Source organism: Neopelma chrysocephalum, unplaced genomic scaffold, assembly GCF_003984885.1.
Source record: "Neopelma chrysocephalum unplaced genomic scaffold, ASM398488v2 Primary Assembly neopelma1_66, whole genome shotgun sequence".
Classification (NCBI taxonomy): Eukaryota; Metazoa; Chordata; class Aves; order Passeriformes; family Pipridae; genus Neopelma; species Neopelma chrysocephalum.
The window spans coordinates 4,487,876-4,508,073 of NW_020897725.1; the positions used below are offsets into that span (position 1 = coordinate 4,487,876).

At 40.5% G+C, this 20,198-nt stretch overlaps 1 protein-coding gene across 2 annotated transcripts in view; it reads right to left on the minus strand.

The window, feature by feature from the left end:
* TAF2 (TATA-box binding protein associated factor 2) overlaps positions 1–20,198 on the minus strand; it is an 84,852-nt gene that overhangs the window by 48,187 nt on the left and 16,467 nt on the right. Inside the window, exons 1-8 of one of the 2 annotated variants that reach the window (XM_027684342.1) lie at positions 19,330–20,082; positions 17,978–18,032; positions 17,021–17,181; positions 3,634–3,752; positions 2,169–2,310; positions 1,566–1,797; positions 1,067–1,251; positions 389–502 (exon numbers count right to left, since the gene is read on the minus strand). In XM_027684342.1, the coding sequence (XP_027540143.1) occupies positions 389–502; positions 1,067–1,251; positions 1,566–1,797; positions 2,169–2,310; positions 3,634–3,752; positions 17,021–17,181; positions 17,978–18,032; positions 19,330–19,382 (1,061 nt within the window). In that variant the 5' untranslated portion in view covers positions 19,383–20,082. Of the gene's footprint in view, positions 1–388; positions 503–1,066; positions 1,252–1,565; positions 1,798–2,168; positions 2,311–3,633; positions 3,753–17,020; positions 17,182–17,977; positions 18,033–19,329; positions 20,083–20,198 lie in introns of those variants that run through there. The other variant, XM_027684341.1, reaches the window with a different exon arrangement.

Below are 20,198 nucleotides of genomic sequence, written 5' to 3' on the forward strand. Positions count from 1 at the left end.
CTTAATTTTTTAGTTCTGTGCTCTATAAGTACTTCCTATGCAGGCTACACTTCTTCATCCAGAATATCTCACAGAAATTTACTGATGATGTAAAAGAGTCTCCCTTCTGAAATTTCCAGGTGCCAAAGCACACTACAACATTCAGGAAGACATATTCAATCTCTACAGGCTTTGGAACTTTTATCTCTCACATTCTCCTTTCAAACAACAACAAAAAATACTAATGGATTTTAATTTATTGAGCTGGTTTTATTATTTTTTCTTTTTCTTCCTTTCTTCTACAATTAGTGTTTCGCTTATTTTGCTGATAAAATGCAATATGCAAATTAAAATTTTAGCTTTCTAGATTTTTCCCATTTTCTAGAGAATACTATGGTAAAATACTTACCAGGACATTCTGGATATGAAACATCCAAAGAACTGCTGGGCCAGGGCCTGTGCTAAGCACCTCCTTGTCAGTGGAGTTTCATCTATAATCATTGCACTGTGCAAGAGATTTGTGCTGGACCCCCATAAAAAGAAAATAACACATGAGCACCAGCTCCAAACAAACACAAGAGACCTTGCTTTAAAAGCCAAAATAAATAAAATAATTCATTCACTGTTTTTCCAGTGAGAGCGTAACACCTTTTTTTAAATAATCTTATAAATCAGGCAGATCTCCTGCTATACAGGAGATCAGTATGTCTATAGACAACTCTCTGTGTAGAGGCTAAGTATTGTAACTGGTGAAACACTCTTGGATTCCTGATACCCTATTCCAGCTGAAGAAAAGTAAAACACAATCAAACTTCTGCACTTAATTTGAGAGTAAATTGCACTTCATGCATGGCATTTCTAACTCAGAAGGAAAATCACTGCCAGTTTTTTCTTAAAAAATCCAACGTCTTTATAACAGATAAAAATGGCAATGGTGTTAAAAGCCCATAATGCCAACAAAAACGAGCCTTTTCAAACTAGAGAGCCCAAAACTAGGGCTACAAAAATAACTAGATTTTCAGATATTTCTCAACAGTCTTGGATCTAGAGCTTCTAGGTCTGTGGTGTAATTTTCTCAAATACTAACCTGAAAATACTCATGGATGCATAAGCAGCTACTTCAACATAAGCTTCATCTATGAAAACAGTCTTGAAACAGGAGTATGGATAGCGGCAGGTAAGAATCTCCTCATAAAATTCAAACACCTCATGAAGGTATGACGTGGTATGTTTGAGCAACGGGAGAAGTTGTGGTAAGCAAAAGTGAGTCACCTACAAAACACAGGAAAATTTGTTAGAAGGCCTACAAATATATTCAAATACATAAATATCAAGCATATTACATAACTGAGAGAAAACCCAACTCCAACTAAATTCAGACAGAAATAGAATTATTGCTCATTCAAAGGCTTTATTTTGGAGATAAATTTAAATACAGGCATTACTAGACAAGCTTTATCATATAACTGTACTAATGGAGGTTGATCTAGACATACCCAGATTTGACCAATATATATTGGTTGTAACATAAGTCAGTAATTCTTTAAAAAAAAAAAAAAGCAGGCCTCTATGATGAAGATTATTACCTCATGCATGTATGGATCAACAAGAATTTCAAAAGGTCCTATTGCCAAGGAGATGTTAGAAGCTGCAGTTGGAATAGTCAGCATGTAATGAAAAGTCTTCTTTCTCATATCATGGGTGTATACAGTTTCCACCAAATCTCCGTTTGAAACAGCCACCATTGCAGCATCTACAGTATACTCAAGCTTCCAGGTACACAACTCAGAATATGAATCAACACAAGGAAACCAAAATCTAGGAAAGTTAAAATTGGGGTGAAAATGGTTAATAATTATACTTAACTCTTTTTCACGGGTGATTTTTCTCTCAAGTTCCAAATGATATTCCTAAATACTTTAAGAATATATGAATGTTGACATACTGACTCCTACAACACATTAACTTTATAAAGCTTTACAAGTTTTTTTTGCCATTACCTCCTGCTGAGCTATAAAGACAAGACATCCTAATTACTAGTCATTAGATGCTACTTCACATCAGTAAGCTCCTTTCAAGCACAATTTAAGTCCTAGAATTTTTCAAACTTAAAAGAATTCAAAGAAATTATTTGTATTTCCTACACTAAATAGGAAATACAGTGTAACATTCAAAGACAGTTTTCTTACCTTGTAGAATTCTGATAACCACATGAAAAGACATGAGCCCCTCTTTCTGCCATGTTGCCCTCCATGTTGGGTACCACAAAATGAAGGCCTCCTTTCGGCTGGTCCAGAGAAAAGTTTATATGCACCTTCAGGACTTTTAACTCTGCAGCACAAAGACCAAAATTGGAGTAAATATATACAACTTACATAAAAGTTATTTCAGAATAATAATTCAGTTTTGGACTCTTGGTCTTTCCAGATTATAGGTTTACTTCATTCTCATGGACTTCTGGGTCCACTTAAAAGGTACAACTCAAAACCTTAAAACCTGAGACCTCCTAAGCATAACTTACAGAATATGAATTTATAGGAATCTTTATTAATTAATAAAAGCTGCAATTGGAGCTACATTTCATCTTCCAATTTCCCAACAGTAAAGTATATTTATACACTGATTGTACCCTAAGCATAATCTCTTCGTACCTTGCCGAAATAATGTTCTACAAAAACTGCATGTAGCAGGCACATTCTTAAAAGACATAATATTTTCATGTGCAGTTGCTTAAAACCTCTTATTATAGTTAATGCTTTTCCTGTAACTTTAGTGTCTTTGCTTTGGTTTAGTTTCACAGAAATTTTACCTATGAATAGACTGGCAAGAAAAGAAATTCAAGTATACACTGAAATTTATCCCACAGGTCTCACCATATTTTGGCATTCAAACTTTGAAAAGTGAAATTATACATGCTTGAATATTTTCCTTTCTAGACTTGCAAGTAAGGCAACAGGAACTTACACAAAAATTAAAAGAAACAAAAATGTCTTTCCCATTAAGGTACATCTGACAACACTGTGGGAGTCAGCTTCATGATCCAGTTGTTATTATTCTCTCACAGGTCTCATAAATCCATGGGAAAAACTGATTAAACCATGTAAGAAAATCATACAAGAAACCAATAAGATCCATGTAGGAAAATAGTCAACACCAGAGGGTAATTTATTCAAACAGCTACTTACTCCAGGATCTAGATGCCAGTTTACAAAGCAGTCTATTTCCACTACCAAATCAATTTTAAAATTGATATAGTTTTGTATGATTATGGATAGAGCTATATCCTTGTAAATTATTTTCTCTGTTGGATCATATACGTTGTAAGTAACCTCAAAATTACAATTTAGCACCCAATATACTCCATTATTCCCACTTCCTCAAATAGTCGTTTGGAGTCACGACCACCCAAGAGTATGTTTGTAATGAGTGTTAAGAAATCTTGCTACCATTTCTCCATATTACCAAGAAGTGTAAAGGTATTTTTTCAGACTTCCAGTGGAAAGATACAGGTGATGAAAAAGGAAACAGTAACCATAATTTCATAAAATAATGTAACACTACCTCTACTTATTTAAATCTACTATCTTCCTATGCAAACTTGTAGCTAGCAACTCTATGGCATCTTAAATTAAGCTTTCAGTATGGTCTCTTTACCATCAACATGTTTCCACAGCTCCGAGGGAACCTTAATGCAGAGTTCTCCATTTCCAGCATCTGGGTCCACAGCACTGACTGCAGCAGCATAGGCATTGGAAAAATAGTTGAGATTCCTCCTGTCAGAAATACCCAGTTAATTCTTAAACTGCAGTTGTGCTGAACCACAAAAAACAACTTTGGCAGTTATACAGTTTCTATACCGAATTTCAAGGCCCATCTTCAACCACATGTTTTGTTTTGCTTTTAAAGGAGTGGAAGAGAAAAGGAGTAAAGCTCAGATTTCAACAACCAGAACTTAAAACATGGCTCTTGCAGAAGTGATATATGATCAAAAAGACTTAAGCAGCAATAATGCCCAATAAATTAAGTGAGAAATTCTCAGTGTTCTTTTCTTGCCAATAAGAGTAATATTTACATTTATTGGGCTAGAAATTTAAAATTCTGGTTTTTTTAATTTTGGGTTAAGTTTGTATCTTTTTTAGATTAACTGTTTTCTACTGAAATGTGCAGGAACATGCATATGTCTGCTATTAAAGTGCTTATGAGCAGGATGTTATCTTATTATTTAATGTGCTTAAGTTGAGATACTAGAGGATGACCAGTCACACTCAAAAATAATCCGGCTTTTACAGTTTTAGGCGATAGTTTTTATACTTTTTCAAAATGGATTTTTAAACTGTGTAAAGCATGGTGTAGCGGGTTGACCCTGGCTGGATGCCAGGTATACACTCTCTCACTCCCCTCTGCAACTGGATAGAGGAGAGAACAAAAAACAGCTAAGGACTCATGAGTTGAGGTAACAGCTGGGAGAGGTCACTTACTGATTACCTTCACGGGCAAAACAGACTCAAAATGAGGATAGTACTTAAATTTATTACTAACAGGATAAGAGCCGAAGAGTGAGAAATAAAACAGTCTTAAAAACACCTTCCCCCCACCCCTTTTTCCATGTTCTCCCTCTTCCTCCCCAGTGGTGCAGGGGGACGGGGAATGGGGGTTACGGTCAGTTGTAGTTTCTGCCGCTGCTCAGAGAGAGGAGCCCTTCCCCTGCTCCCATGGGATCCCTCCCACGGGAGACAGTCCTTGATGGACCTCTCTGTCGTGAGTCCATCCCTCAGGCAGCAGTTCTTCCCAAACTGCTGTCCCATGGGTCACTCCTCCATGAACGAGCTGTACCGACAGGGGTACCCCACAGGGGCCACAAGTCCTACCCGGGAAAAACCTGCTCCACTGTTGGCTTCCCTCTCCTCGGGCTGCAGTTCCCCATCAGGACCCTGCTCCATCTTGGGCCTCCCACGGGGTCACAGCCTCCTTCATGCATCCACCTGCTCCAGCATGGGCTCCTCCATGGGCTGCAGAGGGGTCTCTGCACCCCAATGGTCCTCCATGGGCTGCAGGGGCACGGCTGCTCCACCATGGTCTGCACCACGGGCTGCAGGGCCTCAGCTCTGGCGCCTAGAGCACCTCCTCCCCCTCCTTCTGCACAGACCTTGGTGTCTACCTTGTTGTTCCCATGTTCTCACTCCGTTCTTCCTTGGCTGGAATTTTTTCTGCACAATAACCTTCTGTTCTTAAACGTTATCATGGAGGCTAATTGGCTTGGCCTTGGCAAGCGGCAGGAAGTCTGTCCTGGAGCCGGCTGGCATTGGCTCCACAGGACAGAGGAAGCTTCTAGCAGATTCTAACAGAAGCCACTCCTGTAGCCCCTCCCCACTACCAAAACCCAACCCACTACACATGGGAGCAAATTCTTTCTTAATTCTACTCCTCCAGTACACAAAGTTCTTCAAAAGCTTGCACAACTCTATACATGAAAAGAATTACTTATCACCTTTTCCCCAGAATTTAGGTACCACCAATGAATCCAAACACTAGAGGCAGAAACACAACCAAGCATATAGGCACTATAGAATCACAGAACGACAGAAGCATTTGGGTTGGAAGGGACATTTAAACGTCATTTATTTCAATCCCCCTGCAATAGGTAGGGATATCTTGCACTATATGAGGTTGCTCAGAGCCCCATCCACACCTTCAGTGTTTCCAGGGATGGGGCATTTACCACCTCCCTGGGAAACTAGTTCCAGGGTTTCACGGCGCTCACAGTAAAAGAGTTTTTCTTTATATCTAGTCTAAATCTACCCTTCTTTAGTTTAAAACCATTACCCTTTGTCCTATTGCAATAGGCCCTACCAAAAAGTCTGTCCCTGTCCTTCTTATAAGCCCCCTTTAAGTACTGGAAGGTTGCAGTAAGATCTTCCCAGAGCTATGTCTTCTTGAGGTTGAACAGCCCCAGCTCTCTCAGCCTTTCACCACAGATCAGTGCTCCATCCCTCTGATCATCTCCACAGCCTTCCTCTGGGCCTGCTCTAACAGGTCTTCTTGTGCTGAGGACCTCAGAGTTGGATGCAGCACTCACCAGAGTGGGGTCTCACCAGAGCTGAGGGGATGGACAGAATCACCTCCCCTCACCCTGCTGCCCATGTGCCAGTGAGGCAGCCCAGGACAGGGTTGCCTTTTTGGGCTGTGAGCACACCTTGATGGCTCATGTTCAGCCTCTTATCCCCCAGCACCCCAAAGTCTTTCTCCACAGGGCTGCTTGCAACTCCTTCATCCTCCAGCCTGTATTGATACTGGGGGTTGCCCTGACCCAGATGCAAGATTGCTATACCACAATGGAGTAAATTAACTTTTGGCTGGGGACTCCACCTCCCATGGAATCTGAAGTCCACACAAAGCAGACATGACCTCATTTCAGGCTTTTGCTTTCATCTAACCATTCTCTATTCACCACCCACAGAGAAAACAACCCAAATTACAGTACCTTATTTGGAAGAATGAAGTGTAATTAACCATGCCAGCATCATTCTGTAAGTCTAGATATGTAAAACACCATGCTTAATATTCTTAGTCTTCCATGTATAAAAAACTTTGCTAAAACACAGAAATATGAGAACATATTTTCATGTAGTTCTTCATCTTTGGCAATTATAGTGCACAAATTCCCTGGCACCACTACCAGGACTGAGAATGTCAGGAGCAGTAAACTTGTCTACTTTGCTTAGAAGCTCCTGAAAATCAGACATGAATAGTAAATGGGACCATTTGAGCATAGAAAAACCCAAATTTTAAACACTCGAGTTTTAATACAGTTTTTTTCCTTTTTCACAGCTGAAGTGTACCTATAGATAGGATCTAACACGAACAAGTTTAAATGCAAAAGTTTGAATTTGTATACTGGAATATGCTATAACTTCAGCTATGGCTCCAGAATAATTCAAAATCACTTAAACTCCAGCTGATGTGCTGTCTCCTAGTCTCAGTCACTCATTCCTACTCCCTCACTCACTAAGGAGACTACTGTTCACCTGACTCTGTGGGGATCCAGCTCAAAGTGCCAAATGGAAAAAAAGTCTTTTTTTCAGACAGCTTTCAGTTGGTTTACCTCCCTGATCTGTCATACTGAGGGGTCAAAGAAATACCCTAGCCAATGTTGTTTTAATCTATCTTCAAATGGCATCCCAGAAAGGCAAACAAATACCATCAGAAAAACTCTATTTAAAAAAAGACTGCATGAAGCCTAGTCATGAACATAAGCATGACTAAGAACTATATTAGTAATTAAAAAAAATAGCAACAGCAAACAACAGTAACATTCTGTTAGACTGTAAAGTCTGAAAGTTTTTAATTTTAATCTAAATTGTTTCTGAAAATTGACTATTTTTGATAGGGGATCCCTTTCCAATACATCAGTGAGAATTTTCTCCAAGTTTGAGGACTGTGATGAGCTTGTGGCTACACTTCAAACATCAGTGAGTTCACAGACAGGAAAAGGTTATGATTTTACAGCAAAAAAGGTAGACTCCACAGAGTTTAACATTTTATGGAAAACAGTCTATTCTGATATTTCTATTTTTGTGAAGTGTTCTAATTCAAATGGGTGATTCATTGTAAAAGAATCCATTAAAGCTTAGTACCACAGATTAATTTTTTCATAGCCTGAACTACTCTCCATAAACTGGATATGGCCATTTTAACAAAAACAGAGCACAAGCCAAAAGTGACAGCCCAAGGAACAATGATAAATTGTCCTGATGCTAAGTGTAGATTGACAATGAAAAACAAATATGCATTCATGTTTTCTTTCTGGTAGAGATACATCTTATCAGAATTCACCCCAAACACTGTTAATTACACCCCAAGTGCATACAGCTTGTAAAGAAGAGATCCTGCAGAGGCTTATTTTTTAAAGCTACTAACTGATTCCAAATAGCTTCATGTCAACTTTCCATAGCATTTCTCACTATTAGCTGCACCAGTGCTACAAATATATGTGCTAAACATGTAGTCTATAAAGCACTGTCTTCTTACAGTACTTAACATCAACTTGGCAAAATAAGTTCTTCGATCTACAAGCAATTAATTACTCTTCATTACCTGTAATTCATTTACTATTTTACTTTGCTTCCCAGATAGAATTAGCACTTGATATTGGAGTATATATATGACATAGCATATATTATATATAGCATATTTTAAATAGATAATTTGTACACATATATGTAATTTATTAATAAGGCAATTATTTGAATCTTTAGCACACTGAAAAAACTAATTTTCATTCCTGCCCAAGCTTAAAGACTTTGTCCTCTCTTTTTTCAAAAGTTCTCTACACCTTTGTGTCATGGTTTAGGAATAGTATTCCTCAATTTAGTGTTCCTACTGAAACACTCCAAACCATGCACCACTCAATCACTCCCCCTTCTCCCCCTTCCCCTGGGGTGGGCTGGAGAGGAGAATTGGAGGCACAAAAAGTAAAGAACTCAGGTTGAGATAAGAACAATTTATTGGAAACACAATGAAGCAAGACAAGAACAGTAACAGCAACAATACAAACAACAGAGTGTACAGGGAAAGAGACGAACGATTCACACATTAATGCTCACCCCACAGAAAACCTCCAAAAATACCCAACTGCTCCCTCTGCCCTGTTACTCGAGGCAGAAGTGAGCCCTTCCCCGATCCCTGGAAAATGACTGAGGTGGTACAGAACAACCTCTGGGTCCTGGCCATGTCCCCTCACGGCTATTGTAAAACTTAACCCTGTCCTGGCCAGAACTAGGACATTATCCACCCCTTATTTTATACCATCTATGTCATCCCCAAATCCTACACCTTCCTACTATACATCATCATCATCATCATCATCATGGCTAGGCTTTGCGAATGAAGATTTGGGAAGGGCTCTACCCACGTTTGTTGCAGGCGCGTTGGTGGCTAAAAAGGCCAATACGAAATAGGCATGTCCGGTTGCAAAAGGCACAGCAGAAAGACTCCTTAGATGGTATATTCTGCAAGGCACGATTCTTTCTGCGTTTCCTACTATACACGTGTATGTGTATATGTATATACACACACAGATATATATACATACACAAGCACAGATATCATCTCCATAGTCAGTGGCCATCCCTCCAAGATGTCTGTTGAGCTCATTTAGTCCATGACTGTGGGTTCTATCAGTCCTAGATGTTTTCCAGGGCAGGAGGGCTGGTGTGCTGTCGGCTGGTTGCAAGGTGCACCAGCAGCTCGTGACTGGTGTATGTGGAGCAGACAGTCATTGTCCATGATAGTTCTGGCATACAGCGGCAATGTCATTGAACAATCAGTATTATACAATTCAGCATTACAGACTGCAGCCCAACTCTTGGGTACGTGTGCATCTACATGACGTACTTTTACAGCCAACTTCTCTACCTGGGCAGCGATGTCTTTCCACAATTCAGCAGCCCAGATGGATTTCCCTCTGCAATGCCAATTGGCCTTTTTCCATCAGTTCAGCCACCCTCTCAGAGCATTTGTTACCATCCATTGGTCACTGTAGAGGTAGAGGTAGAGCACTGGCCATTTCGCTTGTTCAGCAATATCTAAAGCCAGCTGGACAGCTTTCAGCTCTGCAACCTGACTTGATCTGCCTTGTCTCCCAATACCTTCTGTGACTTGCCATGTAGGACTCCATACGGCAGTTTTCCATTTTTGATGTAGAGCTACAATACAGCAAGAAACATGAGTAAAGAGCATGTCACTTTTCATTTTCTGGTACCTGATTATATGGTGGGGCCTCCTCAGCATGTGCCACCTTTTCTTCCTCCTCTGATGGTAGTCCAAACTTTTCACCTTCAGGCCAGGCCAGTTTGTGATGACTTCCAAGATCTTGGGGAGATTGAGGTTTCCTATTCCAGCTCACTGTGTGACCAGAGCGATCTTACTCCACCAGTGCCATGATGTGTGGAACATTTCCTTTTGAACATCCAGCGCAGCACTTGCAGTCAAGGTGCCAGGAGGAGCTGTGCTTCAGTACCAATCGCTTCTGAAGCAGCTCGAACCCCTTCATAAGCTACCAGGATTTCTTTTTCAGTTGGGGTGTAACAGGCCTCAGATCCATTGTACCCCCAACTCCAGAACCCCAGCGGTTATCCTCCAGTCTCCCCAGCTGCAGTGCAGAGCATGTTCTTCACATCCTGTCCTGTCCTGACTGGCCCAAGGGCTACTACATGAACAATCTCCTGTTTAATTTGTTCAAAAGCTTGTTGTTGTTCAGGGCCCCACTTAAATCATTCTTCTTCCAGGTTACTTGATAGAGAGTGTTTACAACCTCACCGTAATCTGGAATATGCATTCTCCAAAAACCCACAGCACCTAGGAAAGCCTGTGTTTCCTTCTTACCAGTCAGTAGGGACACAGATATCATTTTGCTAACCATGTCCATTAGAATCTGACAACATCCATCTTGCCATTTTACTCCTAAAATTTGAATTTCTTGGGCAGGTCCCTTGACCTTACTTTGTTTTGTGGCAAAATCAGCTTTCAGGAGGATCTGGATTCTCTTCTCCCCTTTCTCAAAAACTTCCTCTGCTCTGTTGCCCCATTCAAGGATGTCATCAATGTACTTCAAGTGTTCTGGAGCCTCACACTTTTCCAGTGTAGCCTGGATCAGTACATGACAAATAGTGGGGCTGTATTTCCACCCCTGGGGCAGTCGGTTCCAGGTGTACTGCACTCCCCTCCGGGCAAAGGCAAACTGCGGCCTGCGCTCTGCTGCTAAAGGAATGGAGAATGCATTGGCAATATTGATGGTGGCACAACTTTGCTGCCCTGGACTCTGGTTCGTACTAAAGTTCCAGCATGTCCAGCACAGCGGCACTCCACGGTGGTGTGACTTTGTTCAGGCCACGATAGTCTCCTGTCAGTCTCCACTCTCCACTGGGCTTACACACTGGCCATATACAACTGTTAAAGGGCAGGAGAGTCTTGCTGACCACACCCTGGCTCTCCAGTTCACAAATCATCCCATGCATGGGGGTCACAGAGTCCCGGTTGGTCCAGTGTTGTTGACAGTGCACTACTGTGGTAGCAATCAGTACCTGTTGTTCTTCGACCCTCAGCAGTCCCACAGCAGAAGGGTCCTCTAGAGACCAGGCAAGGTATTCAGCTCTCTAATTTCCTCTGCCCTGAGGTAATCTATGCCAAGGATGCACAGGGCCTCTGGGCCAGTCACAATGTGGTGTTTTTGCCATTCATTCCCAGTCAGGTTCACTTCAGCTTCCAATACAGTCAGCTGTTGGGATCCCCCTGTCACCCCAAAAGTAGAGATGGATTCTGCCCCTACATATCTTCATGGCATCAGAGTGCACTGTGTGCTGGTGTCAACTAAAGCCTTACACTCTTGTGGGTCTGATGTGCAATACTAGATCCTCCTTGAGAGAATGCCTTTCCCTCATGCTTGACAAGAGTCGCCTCCAGAGGCTGAATTTCTGTCCTCTTCCCAATTTCTTTGTCAATGCCCACATCCCAGGACAAGGATCTCAGTTGCTTGGCTTCACTACCATCCAGTTTCATATTGCTGGCTGCGATATCCCAGCATTGGACCAGCCAGGTCACCAGAGGCTCAGCCAACTGGCAGCTAAAATCGTTTCTCAGAGTTCACAGCTCACCCGGGGATAGGGATCAGGTGATTATTTCTGACCCTGCCTCCTCCTGTTCTGAGGGTCCTACTTCCTCTTCATCCCTCACTAAGTAAACTGATTTTGTCTTGGATTCCTTCTTCTGTATAGGGGTGACTGCTAGCAGCATTGGTTGTTCGTCTGGCTCAGCTGCAGTTTGAGTGGCCACAGCACCTGTTGGTCTGCTTTCCTTAACGTCCATAATATCCAGAGGAAATTAAAATTCTCAAAAGCTGTTGTAACAGGCCTGAAGGAGAAAAAGGGGGTGAAAAGCTGGGGGAAAATCCTCCTCCCCTGTTCTCCCCACAGACTGGTTACAGTTATTAACGGACTCCCAAAGGCAGTACCTGAGGGTGCTTTCCTACCCTCAGGTAGGAGAGCAACACTGCATACACATCCCAAATGACTGTCACTGCCCTTGATGTTATCATGTCATATCACACAGTACATCAACAGAGCAATCCTGATCCCTCTCCAAAAAAGAGCACCGTGATGGGCACACAGTGCATATATGGAAACATATACAGGGTTAGGTACCTCATGCACATGAACGGACCAAGCAACATTGTGACCAGTGGCTCCCTACTAATACAACAAAAGCTTATATAAATTTGTTTCCAACCCACTCTACACAGACCTCTTGTTATCTAAACTCTTCGTGCCAAAATTAGGGACCAAATAAGGCTGTTGAGGTTTAGGAATGGTATTCCCCTATTTAGTGTTCCCACGGAAATACTCCAAACCACACGGATCACTCCCCCCTCCTCCTTCAATGGAAGAGCAATATACTGGAAATAGCAAGATAAGAAAACAAACAGTAAAAGCAACAATACTAATGACAGAGGGTACAAGAAAGAGGCAAATGATTCACACACAAACCTCCCCAACAACAGACAATACTCTTGCTACACCACACTGACCCCGCAGGAAGTCCTTCACCCATCCCTGGAAAATGATGTTAGGTGGTATAGAATAACCTCCGGGTCCTAGCCACAACCCCTCCTGGCTACTTCAAAAATCAACCCTGTCCTGGCTGGAACTAGGACACTTCATTTATTTCTAACGAAGTCTATCATAAATTTACAATTAGACAAGCATCCAAGCAGTGGAAATGAAGGCTACTTACTGCAGTAAAGCAACACATGCTCAGTCCATGAAAAATGGAAATTTTTCTACTTTGTGCAAAGGCTAAAGGCTTGATCACTGACTTCTCAGAAGAACAAATATTGCAAGACAGACATGCCCTGAAGGCTACCACACTCTCTCACAGCTTACTGCTGCTTGTAACTAGAGCAACAGTGAAGACCAAGAATATCAAAACATCTTCATATTTTTAATCCTTAAAAACGACAGGCTTCCAGCTGCAAAAAAGGCAAATGAACATGCAGTGCAACAGGAAAGCATTATGTGCACATTAGCTAGCTATGTAAAAACATAGCTTCCTTTACACAGAAGTAACAACACAATGCAATAGCTTCTCAGCCCGGCATCCTAGTTATGCCACAAACATGTGAAGCACATAACCAGGCACCAGCAGGATCATTCACAAACCTCATTTACCACAGACCAAACAAACCACTGCATCAAAACTCTGAACTTTTGTTGCACCTATTTAACAGTTTACAACCTCACCCATAAGATTAAGAAAAAACAGATTTAAATAAATAGGGCTGAAATACAAGCAGTTGTCTCAGTATTAAAAATACACACTGTGGGATTTCTACATCTTATAGCCCAGAAAAAACAAATCCACTTCCTTTATATTAACAGAATCAAGAAAGCAACAATTTACAAGGAAAAGAAAGAAGATAAGTAGGACAGAGACAGCTGTAACACTAAACAACAGCAGCCCTAAAACATGATCTGAAGAGACATTCTTCAACACCGTTTTCAGTCTTTGCAAGATTTCAAACTCTTCCTGAAAAGCACAAGCAAAAATGAGATTCTCTGCCACCTTGTGTATACACGGGAAAGCAGTGTGAATAGTTTCATACCTTACAGCACTGCTCAGGTGTTTGCTCAGTCAGGGAGAAAGTGACTGCGCTAAGTTCATCCATCTATTCTGATATGAAAAAGTCATGTTGTCCTGAAGCCCACAAAATAAATTACAAGATGGAAGTCTGACTTTATTTCTAGATAAGCCTCTAAAAGTTCGTTCACTTGTTACCTGAAACTATGGTTTGGGACTGACAGATAAACTGGCAATGGCATTAAAGCTGAAAATATATCTAATGCACTAATTAACAGCTTCTAACATTTCCTACAAATTTCAGTGATTTTTAATTACCTTTTTAGGAAAAGATATTCAAAAGTGACAATATACAAGATTGAAAAAAATTGTTTCACCTCCTGCAACACTGAATATGCGAAACAACAGAGACCGCGTGTCAATGATTTTCACAGTAATAGATGATAAAACCTGAAAGTATTATTTGAATTGAAAACAAGCTGAATATTTATCTGAACACACAGATGATCTGACATCTCACCCAAGAAGTAGCAAAGAATATCATGGTGAGGCAGAAACAATTGCATAGATAAAGTTCTCTTAATCTCCAATTTCTCAACTCTTTTTTAACTATGTTTTTTGCATGCCAAAATTTGCACAACATAAACAACAAACCAGTTCTCTTAACTTCCACCTCCTATCAGCAAACATTATCTCTCAAGTCAGAGATGCTGTAGCAAGTCTTCTAATCTTTACTCCATACAGAATTTTCCATTTTTAATGGAATTCTGATTCTAAATAAGGGAGTAAGAAGTCTTTAAATTATCTTAACTTTGATAAAAAAGTAGGAAAAGTTACATTAAATTAACTTTTCTACATACTTATGCCCCAGATTAGATATTAGGAAAAAATTTCTTCACAGAAAAGGTTGTAAAGCATTGGAACAGACTGTCCAGGGAGGTGGTGGAGTCATCATTCCTGGAAGTGTTCAAAAAACATGTGGACATGGCACATGGTTTAATGGTGAACATGATGGTGTGCTGGGTTGACAGTTGGACTCGATGATCTTACAGGTCTTTTCCAACTTTAACGCTTTTAAGATTTTATGCATTCTTTTAGAAAACAACATCTAAGAAACTAAAACCATTATCCAAAAAAAAAAGAGAAAATACTTGTATATAAAACCTTGTAACTTGAACTTATTTCATACTTGCTACACACAACAGGAAAGAGTAAAGATTGAAAACAAATTATTATAAATAAACAGGTTGCCAAGAACCATCTTAACTTCACATTTACTAGTTCAACAGACTACTGAAGAAAACTATGTAAAAGGTAACTGTCTCTGTAACATCAGAGGCAAAACATCATGTCTAGTCTGTGTCCTGTTCAAAATAACTGCTGCAGCCTAGTTCAGCTGCAAGGGCACAAAGGCCATCATCACTAAACTCGCCGTAACAAACAAGAACTTGGAAGAGCTGACCAGATGATTAAAGACTACTACAAACCACTGCTGTTTCTAGAAGCAGTTCTTTGTAATGAATGGCAGAGGAAACCCACTGATGATTTTTTTGAGATCCTAATTCTGGAGAGTTTTTAGATTTCTAGCACTTCTGTTTGCAATCCTGCCTTAAGAGCAGAGATGCTGTATTTAATTACCCAATTGTGACCAGGTATTTCAATTGAAAAATGCATGTTTCACCTAATACTTTGTAACCTATGTTGCCTTTGACTTCTGAGATACAGAAAGACACATACTAATTTTTTGTTATGAATATTTGGTGACCTCTGTCTTTCATAACTATGAATAACACAGGAGGTATGAAATACAGAGATTTTCCATTAAGTTTGAATAGTTTAAACAGAAAAATTCTGCACAAAATTAAAGAATTATCTCTCCCGATCCCTTTCTTAACATAATGGATTGTTCACTCCGATAATTTTAAATGATGCTTCTTTCTCACATCTTCCAGAAGTTACGCAGGATTCCAGTTATTACTGAATCACAGAATGGCTGAGGTTGGAACCTCTGGAGGTCTCTGGTCCAATCCCTCAGCTCAAGCAGGGCCACCTACAGTCTGTTGCTCAGAAGCATGTCCAGATGACTTGTGAGTATTTCCAAAGATGGAGCCCCCACAATCTCTCTGGGGTTGCAGTGCTCAGTCACCCTCACAGTAAAGAAGTGTTTTCTGACGTTCAGAGGGAACCTCCTGTGTTTCAGTTTGTGCCCACTACCTTTGGTCCTGTCAGTTAACTTGTCAGGACACAATTTAAAATACATGAAATTCTATCAGAAAACAAGAAAATGCTTTTTACTGTGAGGGTCATCAACACTGGAGCAGGTTGCCTGGAGAGATTGCAGGGATTCCACCCTTGAAGATACTGAAAACCCAACTGGACACAGCCCCGTGCAGCCTTATCTAATTGACCCTGAGTGAGTAGGTGAGTTGGACTAGGTGTCTCTTCCAACCTAAAGGTCTCTGTGATTTCATATTAACTGCTGCTAAATCTGTACAACACTTTCACCAGAAGTTCTTTAACAATTCAGCAAATTGTAAATTCAGCGAAAAGAAGGCGTGAGAACATGAACATAAGTTTCAGTAAATCAAAAGAGAATACTCAGGGAAAACATTCGCCCGTCATGCTTTTCTTACAAAAAATCAAACAGAGACGAGATTTTTTACTGAAGTCCCTTCCCATATTAGTTCCCCAAAACTTGTGGGACAATTCATGTTTTTAAATTTGCTCTTCGATATCAGATGGTAAATAAATTTGAAACTTGTCTTTCAAATTTCAAAGTGAGTTCAGGTAACGTGCTAGGACTTATACTCTTATCTACCACAAGAAACAATGGAAGTTTGATTCCATAGGAAAGGCCAAAAGCTTTACTTCTAGCACTTCATAACAATTTAGAAGCCCTGCAATGAGGATTCTGAATTTTTGACATACCAAGCAATAGCAACAACAACAAAAATATCAAGTCACAAAACAAGTAGAATTACAGAATTAACAGACTCGTGGTTCACTATCAGGACTCAAAAGAAAATTTCATGGCTCTGATAACCAACTCAGTGTCCCATATAAATGAACATTGTATTTGCAAACTGAATTATTGAAGCTCTTGCATAAGTGATGAATAAAGGAATACAGAGTGTCTGTCACAAACAAACAGTTCAAATGCAACGACTTTTTCCCCATAAAGTACTTTTTAAAGAAGTGTTTGATTCTTTTACAAAACAATACAAAGGTATGTTAGTAAAAGAAATTCTAAAGAAGAAAAATTATTGCCAGGATACTTCCCCAAAATTAGGTCACCATACCAAAAGTCACCATTCGGAAATTACCAGGTAAAACTTGAGAGTAAAATAAAATAGGTCATGCTCAAGAGCAACAGAAAACACTACATCTGCAGAGTTTTAAACACACCACTTACTGCTTTGACTCATGGTGACAAACCTCCAGCGTTGGATCATTATAGATGAAAGCTGCTTCTAAATCGTTGACTCTCACTCTGTAAATCCGGCACTGTTTGCTGTTCAGCTTGATTCTGTTCAGGTTTGCAACCGTGGGAAATATTGTCAGTTCCACATAACCCTATGAAAACACAAAATAAACCTTCTGTAAAATCCTTATCAACTCACAAAATAGGGAGATATAAAAGAATTCTTATTAGCACAATTCAAAGAAGATCATTGGTATATTTATTTTAAAAGGAAACTGGTTTGCCCTTTTAGACATGTAGATTGTCTTTCATGCTATTTAACAGGTGAATTTTCCCACCTGTGAAATAAAACAAAACAAAACAAAATAACTGAACATGACTGACAATCATGTTTCTTTTACTGGAAATAATCTGCCTCTATTGACTAGATTTCAAGCTGTTAGTATCATTATGTTTTTCATCACTATGATTTAGGTTTTGGTATCTGAGCTTTAGACAATTTCTAAAATCTAAGTAGAATCAATTTAAGCCGATGTCTAAATTCACAAAGACCCTCTGTGACTTCAGGCCTGAAATCATCAGTCTCTTAAAGGCCCAGTGAATTCACATATAGGCTAAAAAACTCTATACACCTATCTCTAACATCAGCTAACACTGCATGAACATCAATTTTGAACTGTAAATTGCTCTGTAATACTACTTGCAATGCAGTGGCCTTCATTTAGACACCTTTTTCGTACAGAGATTAAAGCGTTCACAATTAGAAGATATTTTATTTGCTGCATGTCAAGCAATGACAAACTTGTGAGAGGCATCAGATTAGAAAATATAACATATGAAGAGTCTGAACAACATAATTAGCTTGTGTGTGCAGTTCTTTCCTCTAAAAGCATGAATAAAACCCAGACGTTTAATTTCTACTTTCACATTTTATTAAGAAATACTTACTACAACAGACTTTCTCTGAAAATTTATGTTGTTGATACAAACTACCTGATGAGTTGTACTGGAAGAAAAGAAAAATTTAAAATAAGTAAGGTTTTGCATAAATGCCAGCATTTAAAATAATACTTTAACCCAGTTTAAAAAAAATAGAGAGTTATACAGGATATATGTATATATAGATAAATACTGCATATAAAATATATAAGAAGAATTAATGGTTGTCTAAATTGCTTACATGGTCTAAACCAAATAATGAATAGAAGCTGCACGCAAGGTCAAGAAAGTTCTGATAAAATCAAACATAGTATCATACCATTATGAGTATTACTAGGAAGATTACAGAAGATAGCAACATCATTTTTGAACATCACTTATCTATATGTAAAAATCAAGCAGTACCAATGGCACAGTATCAAGGCCTAACATCACAGTGATATGTAGTATCAGAAATGGTACATAGCCATTGCAATCAGAGACCTGTGGAAAATTTATCTGATGAGTTGACTCTCACAATTTATGTAAACAGGTATTATACATTAAAAGATATAGCATGTGCTTTTACAATGAACATGCCATAAGAACTTATTATTTAAAATAATGGTTATATATTAATCAAGACTGGTATTAAAGTAGTGCAATTCATGACTCAAGATACAACCTTGTAATAATTCAACTTCTATGACACATCACACATTATATGCACATACTCACTACCCTGTACATTAAAAAGCGATATTGCTTCAGCTGAGATCAAGTATGACAAAAATTCCTACAAGAGAATAACACCTAAAAACCGACTCAGACATTACCTGTATTTAATTGTATATAAGAATGATTCTATTTAGAAATACATTTTTGTTACAGATTTAGAAAGGATTCAAGGGGGTATAGAGAGAAATATATAAAGATTGACTGGAATCCACCACCAATTGCTTTGCAGCTTGGTTACAACCAAAACAGTGAATGTGTAAAAATGACAATTTGCTTAACAAAGCTGCTTGCTGCAAAGGTAAGTATTTTTTTATACATAAAAAAGCCCTTAAGTGAAAAGGATTTGACACAGCAGTAAGAATGAAACATGGTAGTATGGTCTGTAGTATTGACACTGGGTGGAAAATCTCCAAGGTCTGAAGAGCACAATGTAAATATCTTCAAAAGATGAGACTGCATGGTTGACAGACTCACTCCATGGGTAAGTCCGTTTACACAATAAAACATACACCTGCAACGCACGTTTTCTGAATGCAAGAACACAAACAATAGCTCCAACCTTCTCAGGTAAATCATTACTGATCGGCCTGTTTCAGTGTGCACTGGTTTCAAGTACAGTAACTTAAAAAAAAATGGATACTTATAATTTATATGGTCTTGGGCTCTCAAATCCTTTGTCTCCTTTCTTCCTATTCATTCTGAACCGCAGTACTCAACACACACTGCTGACCGTCAGACTGGCACCAACACCATCCTCGTTCAATGGGTCCTTCGACTTTTCCCCGAGTCACGTCGTATTTGACCACTCATCTCCTCAGCGGACCCGTGACCCCCAGCAGTCAGGAATCTTCAGCTCGACTGAGCACCATCGTTACACCAACATCAGTGTCTGTACATAACCTTCTGTCAGTGCACACGCAGTCCCTCTGCCGCAGGGCGTCCGGTACCAGTCCAGAGGCGCTTCCTCTCCGCAGGAACTGCGGAAACCGATCGGCTCGGCGGGCAGTGGAGGCGGGAGCTACGGAATCGGGATGGCACCGGGGTCCGCGCTCCCGGGAGCGCCGGCTGGGGCAGCGCCGCCTGCGGAGAGCGGGAGGGGCGCTGCAGAGGTCGGGCGGGCCGGGTGGGGCCGGGCCGGGCCCGGGGCAGGGTCGGCCCCGCGGGTCTCTCCCTCAGCAGCGCGGCCGCCGCGTCCCCGCCGCGCGCATCCCCTCAACAGCCGCCGCCATCTTGGCGGTCACCTCCGACCCCGGCAGGTGAAGGGTCACGGCCTGATTCACGGAGCTTTACTGTTTTAAGGCTGGGAAAGTCTTTTGGAGTGTTGCTTTTTACAGAAGGGCGGAGCAATGACGGCCAGAGGAAAAGGGGGGAAAAAAAAGGTAAATAACCCCCCAAAATGATCACAAAGCCGCGTAAGGCGCCTGGCCATGTCCCCGTGCGCAGGCGCGCAGAGGCCGCGGCTCGCGTGCGCGCGCGCGCGCCCCCTGGGGCGGGGCCTCGGTGCGGCGGGAAG